General features: G+C 39.5%; 1 protein-coding gene across 1 annotated transcript in view; it reads right to left on the bottom strand.

The window, feature by feature from the left end:
- Window positions 1-25,091, bottom strand: part of ALKAL1 (ALK and LTK ligand 1) — a 35,187-nt gene extending 10,096 nt beyond the window's left edge. Inside the window, exon 1 of the mRNA XM_062568234.1 lies at window positions 24,764-25,091. Within this exon, the coding sequence (XP_062424218.1) occupies window positions 24,764-25,091 (328 nt within the window). The remainder of the gene's footprint in view (window positions 1-24,763) is intronic.
- Between the last annotated feature and the right edge of the window lie 222 nt (window positions 25,092-25,313).

The raw sequence follows: 25,313 nt of genomic DNA, 5'->3' as shown, positions 1-25,313 counted from the left end.
ATATATTACAATGATCATATGACCATGACATGTTTTCTTATTTATTTTGGAACAGCCATTTTGGGTTAACATAATTGTCTGTTTTCAGACAGGACTATGCTTTAGAATTATCCTTAATTATTTCTTTTTTGTTTTGTTCTTTCCTAGTCTTGCTGTCTTTTAGTTATAATCATGCCCAAGGCAAATTAATTTTATTACAAAGGAGTATATTTCAATAGGTCTTGCATTACCAATTTTACAATCTATGTTTCTTAGTCTCATTTAGAAATATCATGCTTCTACAAATATTGCAATATTGTCAGTAAAACTGTCAGGAGTACTTGTTAAAACAGAAATAGCTCATTTACTTGAATGAGTCTTGTCTTTACTAGAACCTCCCTGTAGTGCCTAAAGATGGCAACTGTTCTTGTCTACTGTGACAATATTACAAGGTAAAACATTAGTGATAAGTTTGCATACATGAAGAAATGCCAAGATGAAATTTGTTTATATAAAAATAAAATGTTTGGTGATAAAGATGATAACAAAATCTTTTAAATGGAAATTCCTAAAGAAACTAGTAAGGTGTCAAAAGGACCTAAGCAGTAGAGGTGAAAATTGACAGAAAAAAAGAGAGAAATATCCGGTGAAGTGATAAACTCCAAGGAGAAGTGAATGGACGGACATCACAAGGTCGGGATAAAACCAGCAGCAGCATGATTGTACTTTTTCTTAAAAATAAAATGAAATCTTTAAGAAAACAGGTTTTTTAAAGAAACCGCAAAAGCTATTCAAAATGACTGGAATCATCCCTCCTCTACCTCATTTTAAATATAGAATAATTTCTACAAATGTTAGGAAGGGATGAAAAGCTTGAATAGAAATGTTTTATTCAAAATCAACGAGTGAAATAGAAAACAGATAAGGCATCCTAGTGGAAAAGAAATTAACATTCATTTTGATAAGTAAGGTGTGATGTTGAGTAAACCACATTTGACTACAGTAGGCATTTGACTACAGTCAGTGTCACCATTTCCCTAGAATGGGGTTTGGTGAAAGGCCCAGTCCTGCTTTGTACCTCTTCACACCACAGAGGGGGAACAGACCTAAGACCTAAATGGTCAAGAGTAAAGGCATGTCATGCTGGTACATTAATTCCTTCCCAACACTCTTGACTTCTTTGCAGATATTTGCTGGCTGGGGTAGGATAGGGTGGAAGTTTATTTCTAAGAGATTAAGTGTACGTAGCAAATGCACTGTGTTCTTCTAGTACGACATCGTATTTGTTTACTGGTGGTGCCTGGATTTGGCTACTCTGAGGAATCATGTGGCACAAGATCCTGTGCATAAATGGCGCAAGAAGCAAGGACGCAGAGAGCCGATCCTGACTGTTCTGCTAGGTGGAGATGGTAATATGTGGTCTCCACTGCAGGTAGCTGTTACAGGGGTCCATCCCACTCGCTGGCAAAGGAATTTGCCATTCTGATGCTTCCTGGTGCTCTGAAGAATGACTGCTAGAGCAGCCCTCACAGCAGCTGATATTAAGTAGAGCTGTCGCGATCCTGCGCAACAAGCGATAGGTGACTCTACTCAAGCAGAAGAGTTGGACTAAACAATCTCCAGAGGTCCCTTCCTACCTCAAGCATTCTGTGATTCTGTGAGCTGGATTAATGAATGACATATACTTCTGTCTTCAGTACTCTGATGAATTTAAACATCTTAATTTCCTATTTTCACCATTATACTTTGGCTGGGACAATATTGCTCAAATTATTACTCCTGGACCCACAGCTGGACAAAGGTCTTGTCTGAAGATTTCCAGCAGCTTTGGTGATGTTTCATATTTTACAGTTGTAGCTGCTGCTATCCCATTGCAACCAGAGTGGTATTACTTTTTCTTCTGTAAACAATAGCCATATTAATATAAATTTAAATAGTTTTTCTTGATCCTCATGTGATGTCTAAATACAGCAGAGAAACAGACTACACAGCTCTTTGTTTAAAATGTGTGACATTGGTATTCTCTACTCAGGGTCCAACAATTGATTCTGGGATCTATCCAAGCATGCTGCATACCCTCAGGACAAATTTGTTGTTGTTACAACTCAGTTCACAGTCTGACATATTTAATGCATTTTCTATTGCAGTTTTCCATAGGGAGGTAAGAAAACCATTCCTTTGTGCAACAGAGAGCAACTCCTTCCATCATTAAAAATCATAAATCATTAAACATTTTCTATTATTTTTGTTAGAAATAGCTGCCATGTGAGAAAACGTCTATTTAAATGATGTAATTTAATTCTTGTTAGTCTACTCATCTGTGGTTTCTACCACATACACTGTATTTCCAATTTGGGGGGGATTAAGGGGGGAGGGTCTTATCAATGTGTACAAGTACCTGAAGGGAGGGTGTCCAGGGGACGGGGACAAACTCTTTTCAGTTGCCCCATGTGACAGGACAAGAGGCAATGGGCAGGAACTGAAGCACAGGAAGTTCTGCTTGACCGTGAGGGGGAATTTCTTCACTGTGAGAGTGACGGAGCACTGGACCAGGTTGCCCAGAGAGGTTGTGGAGTCTCCTTCTCTGAGATCTTCAAGGCCTGCCTGGATGCAACCCTGTCTAACATGCTGTAGGTGACCCTGCTGAGCAGGGAGGTTGGACTAGATGATCTCCAGAGGTCCCTGCCAACCTTACTGATTCTATGATTCTATGATTTCTATTTTTGTTTTCTTCTTTTTCTTCTAGTTTTCCACAATTAAAAGCTTTATAGTAATTTTTAATTGTCTCAGTAATTTGTTTACACGCACACACACATATACACACATCCTTTTCCTCCAGCAGACTTGCAAATGATTCCTTTAGAAAAGATAAACTATATATTTCTGTGCACAGTATTCTGAGAAGTCATTGTATTACTTCTGTTGAGTAACACACACCATTCCCACGTACTGAATACATTTAATTTGAGACTTTGCTGAGTACATATTAAGTTCCACAGAGGACAGATATAAAATGATTCAATGCTCCAGACAGATGCATTGCTTTCTCTATGTAGTGGTATTGTCTGAAATTCAAAGCTTACCTGACAATTACAAGTGGTGTGTAATGAAGAATTCAATAAATTAACAAAGATTTTTAGCATTTCCTATCACTATCTGTTCCAATATGTGAAAAATTATCTAATGGTTTAGTATTTTTTCAAAAAAACTCACAAACAAACCCCCAAGCAACACTGCTTGGTTTCATAGAGATCATTCTGTCTGCTCAAGAGAAATTCCTAAATTAATCTACAACTGCATACCACTGCCATCTATTGAATGTAAATATGCTGAAAGTATTCATGCATTATCTTCCTGCTCTGACAGCTGCATTTACTAGGCTTCCTATTTATTCCACCCAACAAGAACCATTCTTTTACTTCTTGCAATACAAAGTGTAGTCTAGAGCTTAAGAGTTACAAATAGAGTGCAACTAAGAATTTACAATAAATGATTTGGTCAATTTATCTTCTATTTCCCTAAGAGTAGATATAAATAGTTTTTTTAAAACTCTTTGGATTTATTTGCTGTCTCTAAAATCTTTATTCGGTATTTTGACTTTATTTGTAGAGAATATTTGGAATGCAAACTATGATATTTAATTGTACTTCATCAAGTTCTAAAATGTTACTTCTGCTAGTCCCTGTCAAATAAATGCTTCCATGCTTATTTACTTGTCCAAATTTGAAACTATGTTTCTAAGGATACTTAAATTAGTGACTTAATGCTTACTTTCCCTGATATTCATTCCAATAATATTTTTCTGATGTGAGCATGGCAAATAATATCCCATTTAAAAAGCTGAGTAATTGATACCTTTTAAAATTCTCACAACTTTAGTTATGAATACAATATCTGGTGTTATGAATACAGAATTAGAAATTTATTTCTGTAGAATTTATTCTATAACAAACTGGCATTAGGAGCTTGAACAACAAAGTGGGCTCTGACATCGGCTATGGCATGACCTCAGAGAGAAAAACTAACAGTGCTGGCTTTCACTACGGCTGATACAAGTCTACCAGTTCAGTCACCACTGGCAATTTAGAAAAACCAGTGTGGTCCTTAATTGTGCTAAAGATGGGCATAAAGCAAAGCACTAGCTTCAGAAAACTCAAGTCTTGCCTTTAGTCACCATTTCTACTTTTCCCCTCCACTCCCCCTGCCAGCCCAGTGCACGCAGTGCCCACCATTCGTTCTTATCCAGAGTCCTCACTGGGCCACACCACTCAGCTCCCACTCGCCGCGGTAAGCCTTATCCACATCAGTCGCTCCCTTAAGCCCGCGGGATTAATATTCACGTGGAATTTTGGGGGGAGTAACTGCACTCTAGCCAATTCTACCAAAACTACGATACTGCAAATACTAAACGTTTTACAAAATACAAAAAGTACTGTAAGAAGGGATTCCTAAAACAGATCGTAAAAGCAGATAAGGACATCTTCTACAGACAGTAGCAAAATGAGAAAAAGAACACATTAAAAATATATATAAGCAGCAAAGACATGCTGCTTTCCTAATTCAGACTGCCTTGTTTTCATCTAGAACTGTTTATACGTCCTAAAAACATTTGTTTCAGGGATTGACATTTGTGCTCTACAGTTTGGCATAGATGTGAAATACCCCATTTCCAGTTCATCTCCCTTTGTTTGGAATGCATTCTTTTTAAGATTTCTAAAAATAGCCTGGAAAGAGTTGGAAGAGTTACATTTTTATAGCGACCGGGGTCACATTCCACTCTCACTCACAGCTGCATAGTCCCCTCACTCATCAACACCCCGTTAATGGAACTGGAATTGCCAGAGTATTAAGGAAGGTTTTTTGGACCCCAATATTTTTTCAGTTCACTATCTGCATTATTACTGTAGAGTCCTTGAGATGAGTACCAAGGTAAGGTACTAGATGACTAACTTTAGAAATTTGATTTCATTCAGTTGGATGTGTACCCTTTATTTTAGCAAGGGGGCAACAAGTCTCAGCAATACTCTTATGAATAGTATGGAAGACTGTACATACTAAAATATAAATAGTAACACAACAAAGCAAGGCTAACATGACTTGGAAGTTTTTTCAAGAAGAAAGGGATATTTATTTATCACTGCTAAGTGATAAACAGGCAAGACAAGTCTTACATTAGCTAGGAACATTCCAGTTCTTAGAAAAGTTTATGAACAAGCTTCTAGGACATGTTGCCTGAAATAGCAGATGGCTGGAGTTAATAAACCCAGTAGGTTCCAGTCATATGATTCTAAGTGTCAGATACTAGGTTTAATTCAATTAATAACTTTCTCATATATATCCTGTGTACTATTATCCCCATTAGGTCACAGCCTACAGGCACCTAAGAGAGACGAATTTCTCCTGGAATCCTCACTTCTCTCATCCCTGGCATCCTTTTCATTAAACGCTATGTATTACATAAAGACTATGTCAGGTTGTAAAGATATGGCATGACGATATACTCTTTTATCCTGAGAAGGAAAAACATCTGTTTGTTACAGTGTGTTATTACTAACTCCTTGGTTCTCGGTTTATGTCAATTCATTAAATGGCATTAGTTTCTGAATTAATTTAATGTACTTATTACTACAATATAAAGGAATATGTAGAATTAGAAATGAAATGTCTCATTGTCACATTTCAAGCACAGGAAAAAGCTGTAAATGCCATCCTACGATTATCCTTTTTTTTTTAAATGAAAGAATATTCCATTTTTAGCTTATTTCTGGATGTTCCAGATCTTAAAATACTGCTATTTTCATGAAAAGTCATTAACCTGAGGTATACATCATGAAGTAGTTTAAAAAAATACTTTAAGTTGCTCTTTCCAAAATGTCAGGAGCACAACTGTGATGCTTTGTCAGAAGGCACATGTGCTCAACTGTATGAGAAATAACTTCATGTTCCCCCCTACACAAGAAAACAAAAATTCCAAACTTTCTTCACTGCTGAAGTTTCGTCTCTGTTCATCTATGGTAAAAAGTGAATGAAAGTGAAGTTTGTTCTCTTCCTTAGAAAGCTAGTATTTCAGCCCCATAATCCAGGTAACTCCTTACTGGATCTCATAGGATACAATGAAAGCAAGTGCTCAGGTCAAAGCTCCTGTGCCATTACCACTAGCTTTATGTCAGTCTTGCTAATACAGACCCTCCCAAGCCCAATCTATGTGAAAGTTGCCTTGTTTCCTTCAGGGAGAGGGAAGGTGATACGAAGGATACGAAGTCCTCAGAAGCAAGGTTTTGTCTCTAGCTTTTTATATTTTTCAGATGGAATTTTTTAAATCTGAGTATGCAGCTTGTGTCCATTGGGAGAAAAAACAGTAATCAGAGGTAACTGAGCCTGCTGATACTGCTAGTAAATTGTACTGTGTAAGGGCAAACAGGACTTTGGCAACAAAGGTCCCTTCTATATCTTCCACATTCTTGATGATGGCATGAGGGAGCAGAGCTGAGTCTTAGGACTACAATCCTGGTTAATCATCTTGGTTAAACAGCAGCTATCCCATATCCTCAGACTGGACAGCTGTAAGGATATGAGACATGAAAGCAGAGGACAGCAAACATCCGGGAAATCTCTTGTAAGAAAGTAAGGATCTGAACTGCCTTCTCCAGAGAATTTACTCCACTCCCTCCTTCAGGTGCCCTTATTTGTTCAGGCTGTTGTGGACACTATTGTCTCAGTGGGCACAAGGACTCAGCTGGGTATCTGCTTCAGTGACAGAAATCTAGAGGAAACACCAGCACCTGGTCAGCCACGGTGGGAGAGCAGACTCAAAACATGAATGCAAAGTTCCCTGCTCAGCGCAAGGTGTCCCCAGGTGAAGAAGAAGAGGGATTTCATGGGCACCAAGAGACTCACGGGAGAGTGATAAAGACTATTCATATTCAACAGCAGGATCCTTCTAGCTGTTTCGAGAGCAGCAGCAGGGGTGTTCCCCTGCCCATTCCTGCTCTTCCTCAGCTCTTGCTCTTTGTGGCTTGACAGGACTCTGCAAAATTGCGAATACGATGAGAGAGTGACAGGAATAGTTAGCAGCAATCGTTGCTATGAAGACAACCAACAGCATGAACAGTAATTCCAGGGAGGCCTTCCCACCTCAGCTGAGCAGTGACTATTTACAGCCTGAAAGAGGTTGCCAGCCTCCAGTTCAACACCCTCTTAAGAGCAACAGATTATCTCTAGAGTTAGCTCCTCTGAGCCTGGGCACTGAACTGTGGGAAAGAAATAACCTGAGGATGAAGGAAGCTAACTTACTCAAGCTATAGATGAAGCATTTAGTCAGGTCCAAAGTGCTAGGGAGAGGGGATGGAGAGGATAGTCTTGCCTGCTGCCAACTACTCAAGTTTTTAAAATTGATAATATTATGCTCTCGCACCTCCCCAACCCCTTGATTTTTCTTTGCTTCACTGATCATTTTTGAATGAAAAATAATTGCTAAGTGTTCAGATACACTTCTGAGGAAAGGAAATCACAAATGTTGCTGGTTGAAAGACTGCAGTAATGGTTTTATTAATATTCTGATCGTCATCACGAGTTTGGAGAGGTCGAATCTCAAGTCAGGCGGCAGAGGTGCTTGCAGCAGTGGGGCAGCCTGTAAGTGCCTCTGTAGCACTTCTCCTGGCCTGTTGCGGGCACTCAGCTGAAACAGTGAAACCCCTCATTGGTATCCCTCCTTCTTTTTCTCCCTCCCATCCTCTGACGTCCTCCGTGGTCTAATGCAGAGAGCAGCACCTAAAAATTGCCCTATCTAATCAGAATATTTCCCACAGTTTCTTTCATCCATAAATGTGTTATGTTACTAAGTGATTTCTTTATATTCCGTTCATTTATAATGCTCTCAGTAACATGTTATACCAACAGTCACTCATTACCCAGCCAGAATTTACAGAAATACATGTCAGTCTGTAAACTGGCTGCAGATCTTTCTAGAAGTTTTTCTTTATATCACCTGTTTACCAGTATTTCTTTCTGTCAGTAGAACTATGTGCAGGCTTCCAGCCAGGTAGTGGAAATGTATTTTTAACTTCACATGTGAAGACTTCTCCCAACATCCTTCACTTGCCCCAAATGTAAGACTGACCAACAGTCAGCTCTAGTTAATTTTAATTTTGATTATATCTAAACAATTCTTTAAAGTTCTCAGCTGAGACTATCTTTCTTCTGATTCTTTACTCACTTCTGCAGAGCCTTCATGATTAAATAGATATACTTTTTAATCTAATAGGGAATTTTAAACTGCCAAAGGAAAAATGGAATACTGCAGCTATAAAAGAAAAAATATTTTATTTGATTTCATTCATAGAGATAACAAACACCTGACACATTTGTTAGGGAAGAAAAAATTAAAATTTTCATGATAAAGTTATTAGGCTATCAGATTAGTACAGCTACACAGGGGGATATTTTTAAGCTAGTACCTCTGAGTTGGGGCATAAGCATAATTTTGAGACTATCAGATGTCATCTGAGAATGCATTAAAAGTAGTAAAATAAGTATAAGTCTCAAGGTATCTCTAAAATTGGCTGCTGTCAAAAATTAACATTTGAAATTGGAGTTCTGATTTCAGTGCTTATAGTCTTAGGTGTCATTGTTTGAAATTTAATATCAATTTTCCAAACAAAAAAACAAGAGCAATTAAGGAAATACATTTTGTTTAGAGTCTTATCTTATGTCTACAGAAATAAAATACAAAGTATTACTAGCAGCTCTCTAGCATTCCGGACTAGTACAAGAAATGATTCCAGGAGCTGTCATATTCACAAGTACAGAACTTTGAGGGTTGAAAGACACTAGAAGAAGAGTATGGCCTCATTCTGTTCTCCTTGATTTCAATAGAAGCAAAAACAGATCCTCAATCTGTGTGTAATTCACATGATCTGCTTAGCTAAACAATTAAGTCACAGCTCTGACATCTGATATTTATTTTAAGTTCTTTGAGCTAGATTCTCTTCTCCGAGCCAAACCATTTTCTATTCTAGTGGCACAAAGGCTTTAACAACCGGTAATTTTCTCAGCTGGAGATTCTCCCAGCATGAGTAAGTCTTTACCTGTCTGGCAAAATCAGCTTTCACGTTATTTCCTTCTCCTTTGCACACTCTGAACCTTAGCCATCTTCTGTGAAGAACAGTATGAGACCTGGCTACAGCCTGGTTACCATGCTCCACATACTCTTAGCCTGCATACTTGCCCCTTCAAATTAAAGCTCTTATTTGGTTAATCTTAAATAATCCAGAGGATAGCTGAACTAAAGTGAAAGCATAGTCTGCTATGATTCTGTTTTGCAGTATTTCATAAGATGTGCAATAGCAGATCCATCCAAAGTGCATTATCAAGACATCTCTGAAGTTCATAACTATTATTAAAATATAGGTCACTCTTATCCATGGAGGTCATGAAGCTATTAAGACTTAGTCTTAAAATAAAAGACCCCTAATTCAAACAGTGAAAAAAAAAATCAGGATGTGCTTGCTATTGTTTCTTATTTGAGCTTACTTGAGGCAATGTTCCAGTGTGGAGTTGATTTGCTGGGAAATATGAACACTCCCAGAGGGACTGCCCCATAAGTATGCTGTGGGAAGCAGAGGAACAACACTAAGTCACTGTGGAGACAGCATCAATTACTCAAAAGTTCATTCATCTCTGAATATATTTACATTGTCAAAGAATGAATCTGAGTCCAGTCTCAAGATGAGGTACATCCACCATCAACACCCTAATCCCTTATGCCTGTGCTTGAGTCACCCTTTACCTAAATTCTGGAGCTCTCTGGAAGACAAAGCTCAAGATACTTAGTGTAGGCTTAAACTCTCTTCCAAGTATACAGTGGCAGGAGTATCACAAATAGGTATAAGTACAGCATCTACTAAGCATCACTGAGGCTTCAGCCAGGTTACATACATTAATGTAGATGGAAAACACATGACACACTGGTCTCAGGATGCTTAAAGTCACATCTGAGGCCATTTTTCACATTACAGTGTAGACTCTGCCTTAGACAGCTGAAAAGACATCAAGTTCAGAAGTAACTGGAAGTAAGCAGACCACCTCAATCAAATTGCAGACAAGTACTACAGAAAGTATGTCTACTCTATTCTCTAAGAAGAAACTAAACATCTCTTTGAGCACTCCCCTTCTTTTCTGTATCCCTTTTACCTACAACGCAATACCATTGTGTCCTCTTTCTGGACAGAATCCTATTCTAAAGTGTGAACTTCAGTGAGCACTTACACTGTTCATTATTTGTAACTACCACACAGAATCATAGAATCACAGAAGGGTTGAGGTTGGAAGGGACCTCTGGAGATCATCTAGTCCAATCCCCCTGCTCAAGCAGGGTAATTAAGAGCATGTTGCACAAGATCATGTCCAGGCAGGTTTTGAATGTCTCCAGAGAACGAGACTCCACAACTTCTCTGGGCAACCATCCACTGCTCTGTCACTCTCACAGTAAAAAAGTTTTTCCTCATGTTCAGATAGAACTTCATGTGTTTCAGTTTCCGCCCATTGCCTCTTGCTTGTCACTGAGCACTACTGAAAAGAGTCTGGCCCCAACCTCTTGACACCCTCTCTTAAAGTATTGGTAGACATTGATAAGATCACCTCTCAGTCTTCTCTTCCCCAGGCTAAACAGGCCCAGCTCTCGCAGCCGTTTCTCAGAGGGCAGGTGCTCCAACCTCTGATCATCTTCATAGCCCTACACTGGGCTCTCTGCAGTAGCTCCATGTCTCTCTTGTACTGGGGAGCCCAGAACAGGACGCAGTACTCGAGATGTGGCCTCCCCAGGGCTGAGCAGAGAGGCAAGATCACCTCCCTTGACCTGTAGGCAACTAACTCTTCTTAGTGAACCCCCAGATGCCATTGGCCTTCCTGGCCACAAGGGAACATGCTGGTTCATGGTCAGCTTGTCTACCAGCACTCCCAGGTCCTTCTCTGCAGAGCTGCTTTCCAGCAAGTCAGACACCAGCCTGTACTGGTGCCTAGGGTTATTTCTCCCTAGGTGCAGGACTCTGCACTTGCCCTTGTTGAACCTCAGGAGGTTCCTCTCTGCCCAGCTCTCCAGCCTGTCCAGGTCTCTCTGAATGGCAGCACAGCCCTCAGGTGTGTCAGCCACCCCTCCTGCATTGTCAGCAAACTTGCTGAGGAGGCACTCTGTCCCTTCATCCAGATTACTGATGAATAAATTGAACAGGACTGGACCCAATACTGATCCTTGGGGGACACCACTAGCTACAGGCCTCCAACTAGACTCTGCATTGCTGATCACAACCCTCTGAGCTCTGCCATTCATCTAGCTTTCAGTCCACCTCACTATCCACTCATCTAGCCTGCACTTTCTGAGTTTCCTATGAGGATGTTATGAGAGACAGTGTCAAATGCCTTGCTGAAGCCAAGGTAGACAACATCCACTACTCTCCCCTCATCTACCAACCACATTTGACTTTTCAGCATACAGTGGCATATAGTGGCCCAGTTAAGAGGTCTCACAGCTTACTTCTGGCCAAGGAAAGGAGTCAACTTGGGAGGTAAAAACCATCATCAAAGAATAACGCTCAGAGTGCAGTGATCCCTTCTGATTCAGTGCTTTCTAATCAGCCCGTTTCCAATAATTCATTAAGACTTGAATAAAGAGATTGAAATGCTGGCTTCTCCTAGGGTCTCAGCCAGCCATAATGAAATTATAACAGGATATATTTACAGGGCAGAATATCTTGAACTCAGCTATGATGATGTTTATTACTAATTCTCAAATAGCTGCTCAGAAAGCATATTTGTATTAGCTAATCCTTGCCTGTGGAGACCTTTATATTGGTTTGGCAAAAGAACATTAAGAAGCATGGATTTCCTTTTTTTCTCCTCTATAAATCCCTATTTCCATCAGAAAATGCTATAGAATCAAGAAATAAGCCAAATGGAATGCATACTTTTTACTCTTTTGCTATTGCTATTAGTGATCACCCAAGAAAACAGTTAGAAATGGAATGAAAATGGATCTAGATTAACATATTCTGACAGGTTGTATGTTTACCAAGAGTTTTTAAAAGAATTTAGCAACTCTACTTTGCATTCCAGTCTCCTTGAGCAACAATACACAAACACACACGATGTGCATAATTCAAAAGCACCCTTTTTCTTCTTTTCTCCTCTTTCAGGAGGATCACAAATGTGACCTTGGGAAACCCTGAAATACATACTTATTTTGAAACCAAAATAAAAGCCACAAAACAATTACAGATCCAATGTATGAGTTTACCTGATAGAGCTATGTTTTCTTCCAAGAGATTCTAATAAATAGACAGGTTAAGATATCCCTTGAGCAACTTAAATTAAAAACTATAAGGCATTAGCAATCCTAGGCTATTTTGAATACTAAGTTGTGAATATACACTTCACTCTTTCAAAGAGGAAAGATGTATTATAATACTAATTGTTCATTACACTATAAAAGGTTCATTACACTATAAGCTACTGAAAATAATGAGAGACATGTAGATAAGACAATTTGTGGTATTAATTTACTGAAGTTATCTTCTCCTAGTCATATGTTTTCCAAAACAAATAACATCTTCCATTCATTTATCACTCAAGTATCAAGGCAAATATTTCAGCTGAATCCACAGACCCCAGATTGTGTCTGGAAAGTTATTGGAAAACTCTTGATTGAAGGCAGAATAACTCTTAGTGTCAGATGTAGAGAACAGCTATTGCTAAATACGAAGTTCTAATTCACTTCTTGTAATTCTGCAACACTACACATGCATTCTGTTTTAGCTATCATAGTTGCTAATAAATGTAGATTCTAGAATATTTGCATAAACTAAATACAAGAACAGCTGTCATACATCAACAGGAATATATGACCATCTGAATAAAAGCTGCTGACATGTGCTTAACTTCATACAAGCTAAACTCAGCACTGACAAACATAGGCCAAATCTACTGGGGTGAAAGGCAATCAAAGGGAGCCCGCCAGAGCTGAGCTAGACCCTCATCTTGTTGAAATACGAATAGGCTTCAGGTTGATTGCTGTGCAAATGATAACGTTGAACTGTACTTTGTATTTCCTACGCTTATTTTAGAAACACATCACATTTCAGAACATATTTCTAACTACCAGAATGGATTAATAATCCATAGATCTCATTTACAACATAAGTACCTTATTCTATACTGCTAGCTTAAGGGTGTTCCCAGTGAATGTATATCTGTTTACACCCAGGCTAAGGTCACCTTACTCTGATTGATAGAGACATCATATTAAAAATGGTAACTGGAATCAACATGTTTTATTTGAGTATGAAATATAAATGCACCAAACGAGTAAGTCATTTAGACACGCTGATAATGGAGGTCTTATTCCTAAGAACGTTAAGCAAATGGACAAGACATGCAAACCACACAGAATTTGCTGGACAAAAAGTGCCGGCCCTAAACAAAAACAGCAAACATTTTACTTACAGTGGGACTGAACAAGTTCTATGTTTATTTCTTTTTTAGCACTGTTCCTACTATGATAATATTCTGGTACTATGAGATGAGGAACTTCAGGGAAAAGGAACTGTGCGAGCACAAGCCCCATCGCTCTCAGTGTAATATTGTACTCTATAATAAGATAGGTATTATCTTGTCAGTATTGTATCTCCAGGCTCACTCTTTGCTTCATTTCTGACTCAGGCAGGAGAGGAACAGCTATTTTAAACAAAAGCAAAGAAACAGAAGCAAGGCTCCTCTGAAAATGTTACTAATCCTGGGTTTGTTGATTTCAGTATAAATGTACAATTTAGATCTGTTTTCAAAGATTTTGAAAATTCTGATCAGAGTTGAGATAAGGGATCGTCTACTGTCTCATGCAGCTGAATCACAAACAGACTGAGTGACTCTCCCGTGCACATGATGTAGAGTTGCCCTGTTCATGAGTAGAAGGTCTGGGTGTTGATTTTGCTGCACCTGTGTAGATCTTTTCCAAATAAATGATTTATTTTTGTAGTAATAACTTATCTGGAAGGTCATCAATCTGTCAACCAAATTGCCTGACACCTGGAAAACCAGCTTGTTATTAAAAAAAAAAAAAAAAAAAAAAAAGGAAGAAAAAAAGAAAGAAAAAAGAAAAAAAAAAGGAGGAAACCTGGGTATGTTAGCTATTTGTGCAATTTGATCATATAATAGGAGGAAACACATATTGTGTGATATTTCACTAAATTATCACTGGCTAATAGGTCCATTCAAAGTGGAAGCCCATGATATAAAATGACAGTGCTCCAGATGGTCTTACAACCCGCAACATTTCTCAGGAGATCACAAGAAACCCTCATATTGGTATGTTTTGGCAATGAGCCTTTATACAAGTTGTAAGAGATGAGTTCTGAAAATATTTTTCCTAAATTTCCTTTGCAGAATATCCCAGTTTCCCTGTGGACTTGACTAACGAGAATAAGGATGTAGCCATGAAAACTGCGTTGTTTCATCTCAAAAAGATCTTAATGCTAAATTTGGAAATGACGCTTCCTCATAGTATGTAAAAATATTCATACTTTCATCCCAAGTGTAAAGGAAGAGATTTAACAGAACTCTATAATGACTGATACCTCTTTGCAACTGGTAGGATTTAGATCATAAGATACACTGAATTTGTAAGGATTTAACTTGCTTGACTGTGGGACAAGCAGTTGGAAGCTCATGAAGATAATTACAGCCCAGATGCCAAGTAATCTGTAGGTGGAGGCTGTGAAACAGTCGCAGATGATACAAGCCTAGGTTGGAAGGCACCAAAAACTGATGTCAACAGCAGTCTGCATGAAGTTTTGTGAGTGATGAGTCCTTAGGTAGTCAAGGGACTAGCTCCACCAAACAGGTGCAAAGCTGTTGCAGTTGAGCCTTTCAGAAGAGAACTGTTACACTTTTACTAGTCCTGGATGGAGGCAGAACTAAAAACAATTCTTAAAGTATTTTTCCAAAATCTGTTCTAACCAAAGCATACTTTATTTGCTGGTACGGTTAGAAGATTATGATGATATTCATATAAATAAGGGTGCAGGTGGATGTGAAGAGTCTTGTATATGACATAAAACAGAGAAAATTATTAAAAATTCAGTGAAAATGAGAAGCTTCTTATATATTAGCCATACTATGCCATTAACAGACAAGGAAAAAGTAATTGTTCTATCACAGTTAACAGTAATAACTTCACAGCTATCTCCTCAACTATTTTAACTCAATGGGATTTAAAGGTTTAAAGGTTAAAGTAATCTAGTGCTGCCACACATACTGATGAGGATGTATTTCCCAACACTTCATTTCAAAGTTTCTTTCTACTGAGATACATATAGCTTGATATCCTAAACAGTAAGGGTTAATGAGAAGAAAAAAAAAAGCATCTAACTGCTTTCAGTAGGGTTTAGAGACATTTTGATTAGTCTTTTACTTTTCATCTTTATTTTACAGGAACATGTGAAAAAGAGAACATAATTTTAAAATCTTACATTTATGCCATGTCAGTGCTAAAGTTGTACCAAATCTGGAAGGTGGCAATGATTGCTTTAGTTGTGTGCCTTTAAGCATGTTTATCTTCACCTCAAAGACTTAAATTCCAAATCACAGAGTAACAGCAAACGTACTAAAATGAGATCTAACCAATTTAGTTGAACTGACAGAGACCTAAGACACTAAAAAAAAATCTTACAAATAATCGTTGAAATATTCCTGGTATACAAAATCATGCCTTTCCCATAAGTATTGTTTTGCTGAATTACTTAAGTTAACCATTTTAACTGTATTTTTAAACAACAAAGCATTAAAATTAATAAGTATCCACAACGTCTAACTCCAAGCAAATTCAATTTAGATCTCTCCACCACCCTTTCATAAAAAAGGAGAGAATAGCCTTGCATTTTCCGTTGGTGCTAAGGTTTGTATTAAACACATTTTACTAAAATCAGTGGAGCAATTGCACATCAGTAATTTTTGCCCAGTAGACATAACAAAAGTAGGATAAAACAAAAATGGCCACAAACCAATCAAATGTTTGGTTCCATCATGTGTTAAATCTTGTTTATAGTCCAGAGATAAAGAATTGCCCCCTCAGTACATAATCAATTTTCAATCAATTCTCTCACTAGAAGAACTGTGTTCCAACTGACTGACATTTTAAAATGCCCAAAACACAAATGAATAGCCTATAGCATTGCCATTAAACTAGTAACCTCTAATTTAAAAGTGGTAGAGTGAAATATGCATCCTTATATAAATCAGGAAAGCCTAACCATCAACTGAGGCTAGCAGAGGAGATCAGCTTCACTTCTGCTAGTGGAGTACTTTGCATCAGGTATCTTCTCCTGATTTCTAACTCTTTTACAAGTTCCATTTTGAGATATTTTCCTCTCCAGAGTAAGTTTCACTCGTGGTCAAATGAACAGGGAATTTTTTTAAGGGTCAAAATAAAACAAAACAAAAGCACCTGCCACATAAGATTTTTTCTTCCAATAAAAACATATAATTTTGTTCTGTGTAACACAATTCATGTGTGCATTTTACATGCCACATGCATGCACAAAAATCATTATACTGTTTTGTTACAGTCTGCTTAAATATTCTTCCCCTTCATCAAAAGCAAATGTAAGCAACATACAAGTTATCCAAGAATTATTGCTTTTCAATACAATATAAATTGAATGCTTTTACTGAAAAGGAAGACATTTAATTGCTTTTCAATACAAATTGAATGGTTTTACTGAAAAGGAAGACATTTAATACAGCTGTAAGAGTTCAATTGTTTGTCACAATTTTTTTTTTTTAAAAAAGCCTTTCAAAATACTATCCATAAAACAAAATACTATCCACAAAAACGTAGGATTTAATCACTTTTTAGTAAACTTTTGAATGAAATGTCATGTGTAGTACTATGTTGTTCCTCCTCAAATTCCCCCCAAAACTCATTTAAAAAATGTGTGTGTGCATATATTTACACTTCTCCTCTTTTTTAATATTTCTCCAAATACACATGCTTACTTAAAAATTAAAAACATTTCCAGAAATGAAGCAGTGTATTTTCAAGACTAAAGCCTATACATCAAACAATAAACATCCTGCAAAGCCTTACACCTGCATCCTACCACTCTTCCACTTCTCAGAGCCAGTCCCTAGTGGATTCGCATCTGAAATAATAAAGCAGTGAAACAGAGACTTGCCATTCCTTTTTGCTTGATAATCAATTCTTCATGTCTATAGTAAAGAAAAAATACATTAAAAATTTGATTCTTTAATTTGGTCACAGGCATGGTGCCAAGCCAGACAAATTCAAACTGCCAACCTTGAGAAATGCCTGCCACAGTTCCTGAAATACAGGCAATTATGCACTTGTATGTGCTCTGAAGAGAAACCTGTGTTTCTTTTATCGTCTACTTCCCTACATACTGGAATAATCCTGGTGTACTTCATAGTCTTGGTGTAATTCAGTGAGAATCCTGACATTCATTTTTCTGAGACTAGAACTGTACACATTAATAACGGTGTCTCTTGTCATGCTAAATACAAATATACATTTTAAAACTTGAGATAGGACTCAAAAGAAAAAAGATCTCCCCCTATTGAACAGCGAATAAATCACTGGCTTTTAGTACACAGGAGCTCAAGAAAAGAGCTCTTCTGTTCGATAAGCTCATATCTTGCTCCTAATGCGGTTTATCTGCCATGTGAAATGCTTCCTTCCCTGTGCACGGCAACACCATAAGGTCTGGTCCCGCATGTGCCAGTGCAGCACTCAACACCGTGTCCCCCTCTGCGGAGTTACTGAGCTACTTCATCAGCATTGCAACCTTTTCTGTACGATCTCAATCAAGTATCTCATAAGGTACTTTAAGTCTTTACTTTAGACCAGTTACATAAGTTGTCCTCATTTGCCTTTCTGATAATTTACTATTGTATTAGCAGCCACTTGAGTTCACAGCCTAAAATACATGATCAATATTAATATGTGGGTTCTTTAAGGTATCGAGCACCTCACTTTGCATTGTAATTAACGGAGACTAAGAGCAGAGCCCCTTGGAGGATCAGTATAATCACTGCATTTGAAGGACTAGTCTAATGGACTTTATTATATTTTAAAGCTCAATGTAGATGCCATACTTTCTGTATTTGCCCACTCACTAGCTGTCACTGTTCATCTACAGACTTGACATTCTCCAGCATGATGTTGAAAACTTCCAGCTTATCCTAGATTTCAGATTCATGTGTCTGGTGGTCTAGGTCTATGCCCTTGCAGTCATGTTTGGCAAACACACAGTGTTACAAGCCATTCTGCACAATACACCCAAGAACCAAGCAGTCAAGGAAAGAAAAGTATCAGCAGATGACAGCTTGTAAAGATGTGTTCACGAAGGAGTTAAACACAATGATATATCTAAGCATTTGAACTGAACTGAAGGTTGAGAGAATATACATTCTCTGAAGCTTTAGGGGCTTATTTAAATCAGAAACTAAGAAACCTGGCATACAAACTAGATGCAATAAAATCAAGGACATATGTTACAATTGTGGGCAATTACACAGAGAGGTAACACTTTCCAGATGGAAATGCCTGGTAAGAAATAACAGCTGACCTAGACTAAAGGCAGTAAAGTCAAACGAAGTCTCATTCTATAAAAAATAGAAAAAAAAATGTTGTTGAAAAAAAGATATACAAATACACACATTGTCAGAAACAAGACTATTGATGTGTGGAACTACATATTTATTACAAAACACAATAAATAATGGATCTTTAAAAAATACCCAATATCAATTTGTACAGCAGAATTTACTAAGGAAAATTTGAGGACAACTTTCTGAGAGAAAAACAGTATTGACTACAGTAGAATTAACAAAAAGCAATTCCTTCTCTCACCCAAATGAAACACTACAGAACACAAATCTTTTCTGCATTTCTTGCATTTTTCTTCTAGAACTGACACCTAATCTCAATCCCATTAGCGATAACGATAATTTCCACTGAACTCATTGGGACTGTTCATATTTGTTCATCATGGGGTGCAGCAACACCCACACACCCTCCAACCCTGCCTCAGCAACCATTAGCCCGGGCTGCACACTGCACTGTGGTATCTATACTGCTTCCAGTAATGTGCATTATTGCTAAAGCTGGTGTATTCCTAAAGCTGGTGCACTGTAGAATTGTAAAAAACTTAAAGCAAACGACATAAATGAAAGGTGAGAAAAATATCACAAATTGTAATCCAGACACTTCATTTCTACTTTGAAACATTTTTTTCATCTGGTATTTCCTCCAGAATATTTCAGCAGTCCAGCCAAAAAATCTCTCCACAAAACAGAAAAAAATCAGAACAGGCAACTAAGCCACAAAATATTTGGCATGACCAGATCTTAGAGAAAGTTCTTATTTCAGAAACAAAGTACACAGAAAAGTTCATCCACAGTCATTATACAACAAATATGTGAACTGACTGAAGTCTGATGACTCTGCAAATGCCATATGGATGTTCTGCTTCGAGGAACAATGTCCAGTGATTCACTAGAAGATAATAAATTATGGCTTGGCTGCAGTTTGTTGATTCCACTAGAATGTATTTGCTTTCTTTATTATACTAGATCTTTTATTTACATATATAGATGTGAGTGTGCATGCATGCACACACGCGTGCATGCGTGTGTGTGTGCATACATGTGTGTGTGTGTGTGTACAGTTATAATCTTACTTGCCTATCGTGTCCTTCCCACTAAAAATAAATAAATAATAAAAGTCCCTTAACTTACTTGGAATATCTATTATATTAAGGCACAGAAAGTAGAATAAATCTGCCAGTTTTTGTTCCCGCAAAGCCTGTCCACCAATTTCACAGTAAAAATAACTTATTCAAAAGCTTCAGATATGGAATCAACATGAATTACTGTAATCAAACAAAAATTATTTTGATTTTTTTAATGTAACAGATAATCTCCTTTGAAAATGAGCCCATTCACCACTTTGCTAATTTCTGAGGTAACATTCATTTTGGTAAACATACGATTTTGTAGAATGTCAGTTTGATTAACTCTCGTTTTCTTTTGTCCCTTCTGAGTACTTAGCCATTCCTAGTTACACAATATACAAAAAAGGCTACTTTATTGTGAGGAATACTAATTGGACAAGACCTAAGTATTACAAAGTACTGTGTGTGTTATGCCTCAAGGTACCTTTTAATTTTCTAGAGACAAGGTTTACATTCCTCATTTGTCTCTTTTTTAAAAAAAAATCAGCTCTGTAATTACAGTCACTAAAGTTAATATTAAGCATAACAGGTCTTAAAGAATTAGGGACTTGCAACTGTAACTACTACTATACTTATAAGAGAATATTGAAGTGAGTAAAAAGAGCAGTTTTTCATATGCCTTACATAAGCTTACATGTTTTTGATTCAGCCACAAACTAAAATAATCCTCAGACAAATCTTTCAAATGTAACTCATTATGAATACTGGTTACATTAGCACAGAGTCATGGGACAACCTACAGTTTTCTTCTGCAGATGTGTATGAAATTTTGGCATAAAATTCAACTTTTGTGTTTAACCTTAAAGTTTAATATTTTAAGGACTAAATTCTCTTCTTGGATATGTTATTCTAAAGCTGAACCAGATATGCTCTGGAGGCTAATTAGAACATATTGATTGACTGAGAGCAATATTTATCTTCATTCCTTTTTGCTTGAAAAAATAATTAATCATAATGTTTTAAAATGCCTTGTTCATCTCCCAGCACAAAGACAAATTTCAGCTCCTTTCCTCTTGAAAATTTAGATAACTCACTTCTCCACTGTTGTGGTGAAAGCATATATAAGAAAAGAATGGTTAATACAGACTACTCACTTGCCAAGATTTCTTTCAATCTAATCACATGGAAGCTATTGTGGTTCTGCAGAATGTGTTTGGTTAAAGGTAACAAAGAAAATCTCAGAAGAATAATAAACTATTCTTATTCCCCCAATAATGATATTCAAAAATAACCTGATCCTGAACCCTACCTGTATAAGAATATATGTTTGGGCACCTCATGAAAAATGGACTTTGTCTGGATGTCATGTCATTCCTTAATGATTGAGGAAACCACAGTCACACATCAGGGGTTAGTTAGGAAAAGGAGGACTCATGAGGAGTTTTCAATACTAAGCTTAAATTCTTTATGAGCCACTTAACGCAAAAAAAACCCAAGCACGGAGACTTTATGGAAATCAGGCAAAGCAAAAGATGTTGTGACAGAAAATTTAATCGCACTAGAAATAATTCAAAGGAACAACTTGTATTTTTAGTGACATCCTAATAGAAATCCTGGCAAAAGACGAAGATTGCCTTTTGGTTACTTGGAAGATATTATTTCTTCTGAATATGGTCTTCAGAAGTGCTCAATCATTAATAAGGTCCCAAAAAAAGAAAAAAACACAGAGAGATCTGTGTGAGAGAAGACTTCTGAACATGTAGGAATAACAGAGAGAGGCAGTTAAGAAAGCTGAAATGATGGTGAAATCAGTACCTTTATTTCATAGGTGGGCATCCTTTTTGGTCCTGAGAGATACATGTTACAAATCTTTGTAAGGCCAAGATGCACATACGTGACACACTATATATCCCTGATAAGAAGCACACAACATGCTATACATCCCTGATGCCTAAGGGAGGAGAGGCAGCTGTAAGCTACTTTTACAATTACAGCAGTTCCACAGTCTCAGCAGGCAGGGGAGGGATGAGCCTCCCTATTTCAGCACTGTTGGCAGTGGCTGTCCATGCTGTCCTGCCTCCTTTCTCCCCAACAGCCCCGTGGGAGCAGAGCACTGCTATGTCCCATGACATAGCTCCAGCCTGGGACCTGCCCTTCAGTGCCCTGTGAGCCACATTCAGGTAGGGGTCAACATTTTTGGCTTATATAACTTTACATCTTATTTACATATCTATATATAAGCAGTACATGGAGGATGACTGACATCTCATTGTACATCTCTGCCCAAACTCACTGAAGACACCCTATGATGCTGTGCTTTTATGTTAAGGTCTGAGCTAAAGGAGCAGGTCACCATGCAATGAGGAGGAGGTCTCATTTCCACTCAACTCCTTACTCCTGGCCATGTGCTCCAGGCACTTTCCTTGTGCTGCTCCTAGAATTCACTTAATCACATGTCACACCAGCTCACTTCACTGTACCAAAATTAGACTCCCTCAGAAAAATGAGAAATTCAGAAATAAAAGCGGGACTGTGGATAACTGAGTTCAACTAACTCACTGCATGGTTAGACTAGCGCTAGAAGTGGTCCTGAGAGTGAAGGTGGAGAACAAGAGCAGAAGAGGAGGGAAAGCAAATTTCAAACTTTTCTACTACAGCAAGTTGTTATTCAGCTCATTAATAATATGGAGTAGTAGTACAAGAAAAGGAAGAAAAACAAAAATACATAAAAAATGGTGCTACTTCCATTCCCTGTTCTGTACATGTCAGTGCTCGGGATGCCTTGTGTTTCAAAAGCAAGAAGAAACAGGACTGCTGAGTTCTCTTTTAAAGCAAAACATTGGGTTTGGTTTTCCTCAATAAAAAAGACAACTCAAAGATGTAACTCTGGTTTTAAATACTTGGCTGAGTAGTCAGCTGAATGAAACACCTTTCTTACTGATGTCAAGATCAGTCAGTCTCTTCAGCTGACACTCCGGTGCTGCCAGCTGCAGTAAAAGCTGGTTAGTGTGCTGGTAACCAGACTTACAAGAAAAAGGTTGAGGATTTGTAATAAAAGCCTACTACACAGTTATCTGCTCCAAAATATACACCATCACAAGAGGTACTAACTTACATCCTCACTACTTGCTATCAAAAAATGAAATGAATGTGAAAACTAGATCTGTAAACTGTAGATCTGTCCTTTGTAGGTCAGAGAAAAAGCTAAGTTTGTGGCTGCCCATATGACATTGAACCTGCTCCAGTGACAACTGGAGAACTCCCCTATTTAAGGATGTTTAGCAATTTTATTTTACCCTACTTGCAAGCACTACATCTATTACACTAACAATTAAGTCTTATTATATATAATACTGACAAATTCAAGAAAAATCCCCTTCAAAGTTACATAAAACATAAATATTTCATAATAGTTATCTTTTATAGTCCAGTACAATCATTTACAGAGTTAGGAATAAACACCTCTACTGCTGTCGATAACAGACTTTTTCCTTAAACCACCTGACACTGGCAACAGTTGCTTTCAAATTTATACTTTTCTTTCCTTTGTCCTCTCGAAAAGAAGACATTTTGTATTCTTCCTTGAAAAGACCTTTTTGTATTTTTTTTCTTGGAACCTATACGCTGGGGATTTGCTCACAGCACATGAAGAATTCCAGTCACTGTAAGTAATCACTCATGACCGTTCATATTGATATCCAGCAGTATTTTTTTTCCCAAGTCAGCATGCAAACCTGCCACAATCTGGTTAGAGCTACCTTTTCCTTAACTGCAGCCTGAGACTTACTGCTCTGAAGAAGCAAGAAAATTTGACAGTTCACTGGGACACTGAAGGCACACACTGAGGAACAGCTTAGTACTTGAAGGAAATCATAGTCAGCAGAAACACCCAAGGCCAAGACTTTAATTACTTTTTACTTAATTTGAGTCCTCTTAGTCCAATTTCCTCAGACTGTATAGTGATCATGCTGCCTGCCCTACCAATCAGCCCTCTCCTACTAACTTCTAAACTTGTCACACAACTTCCAAGTTTTTCAGAAATGGCAAGTTTAATTTTCCTTAAAAAAATCGACCACGGGACAGAGAAGGGCAATTCTACCAAGGCAGCTGCTACAGCTCAGTTTCGCCTATTGCCAGACATCAGAGAATCCACAACAGTGCTCTCATGGGAGACAAATCCCGCAGAAACCAAAACTCATTGGTTTCTGTGATCTTGGCTTCTCTCTTGTAGGGCCTGACAGGCAACGAGAGAAAATGTTAGTGGGCTACAGCCAAGAGACAGTCACATTTGATCTCTCTTCTGCTGAAGTACACCATCCAAACCTACGCAAACTCCTTACATAGCTTTGCTGGGTAGCAGAAAATGGTCTACACGGCTCTGCATCAAAACTAGTTGCTCCAGAGGTGACCTGCCTGGTGGCTGAGCATTGCCTGTGACCACCACCAGGCAGCTGCCCTGGCCTTGAACTGCTCTGGCTTGTCACCGCCAGACCTGACGTGTCTGGCATCCGGGAGGGTTCCCTGCCCCAGTATCCCCCCGGGAGATACAACAAACCCCGCAGGCCCACTAGAAAGCAGATCCCCATGCCCACCCCAACAAACCTGCAAAGCACAAGAAATAGTCAAGCTGAGGAGGGAGTTTAAAGCAGTAAGTCAAGACATCTGGATCAGTCATTTTGCTGTTTGTTCAAGTCGAAGAACAGACCCAGCAGTTCTAAGTTTGGGGAGAAACGGGGCTTCCTCAGAACGGGCTGAGTTGCAAGTTAAGATCTGTATTCGAGGGACCGTTCATCAGTTTTTGCCACAACCGACCTCCCGCGGAAAGGCAGGGAAGCCCGAGTGACCGATCCTCGCCTCTCCCCTGGGTCCCCCCAGGGGCTGAGCTCCCGCCGGGAGCAGAGCCAAGGCCGGCGCAGGGCCAGCAGCGCTGCCGCCGCGCCGGGAGCAGCCCGCGCTGCCCCGGCGGAGCCGCGCGGCGGCGGCGGCGGCGGCGGCGGGACGGGGCGGCCGCGCCGGGCTGAGCGGGGCTCGACCGCGGCGGCCCTTACCTCCGTGGCGGGCGGCGGCGAGGAGCCGGGGGGCGGCGGCGGGCTCCCGGGGGGCGGCGGCGGCGATGGCGCGGGGGGCGGGCGGCGGGGCGCCGCCGCCGCTGAGCCGCCGCGAGATGACCCGGTCCCGCCGCGGCGGGCGGGGCGGCGGCAGCGGGCGGCCGCCGTCGGCGTCGCCCAGCGCTTGCAGGAGGAGGTCGAGGAGCGCCCCCCGCTCCCCGCCCGCCGCCGGCAGGTCCCGGCCCTCGGCGCCCGGCGGCGGCGGGGCCGCGGCCAGCAGCAGGAGGACGATGGCGGGCAGCGCCTGGCGGTTCTTCGCCCCTCGCATCTCCGCGGCTCTGGGAGGAGGCAGAGAGCAAAAGGCAGTTAGCTCCGGGCCGCGCCCGCGCCCAGCCCGCTCCGCATGCCGCCGCCGGGGGCTCCCCCGCGGGCGCGGAGGCGGTGCGCGCCCGCCCTCCGCTCCCGCATGCGAGCGGCGGGCGCAGCGCCGCCGGGTGCCGGGGGAGGCCGGGCTCTGCGGCCCCGACGGCCGCGCCGCGCCGGGCCCCGC

The sequence above is a fragment of the Rhea pennata genome, chromosome 2 (genome assembly GCF_028389875.1).
Source record: "Rhea pennata isolate bPtePen1 chromosome 2, bPtePen1.pri, whole genome shotgun sequence".
Lineage (NCBI taxonomy): Eukaryota > Metazoa > Chordata > Aves > Rheiformes > Rheidae > Rhea > Rhea pennata.
The sequence above is the reverse complement of the archived record's forward strand: the minus strand, read 5'-3'. Positions and strand labels throughout refer to the sequence as shown.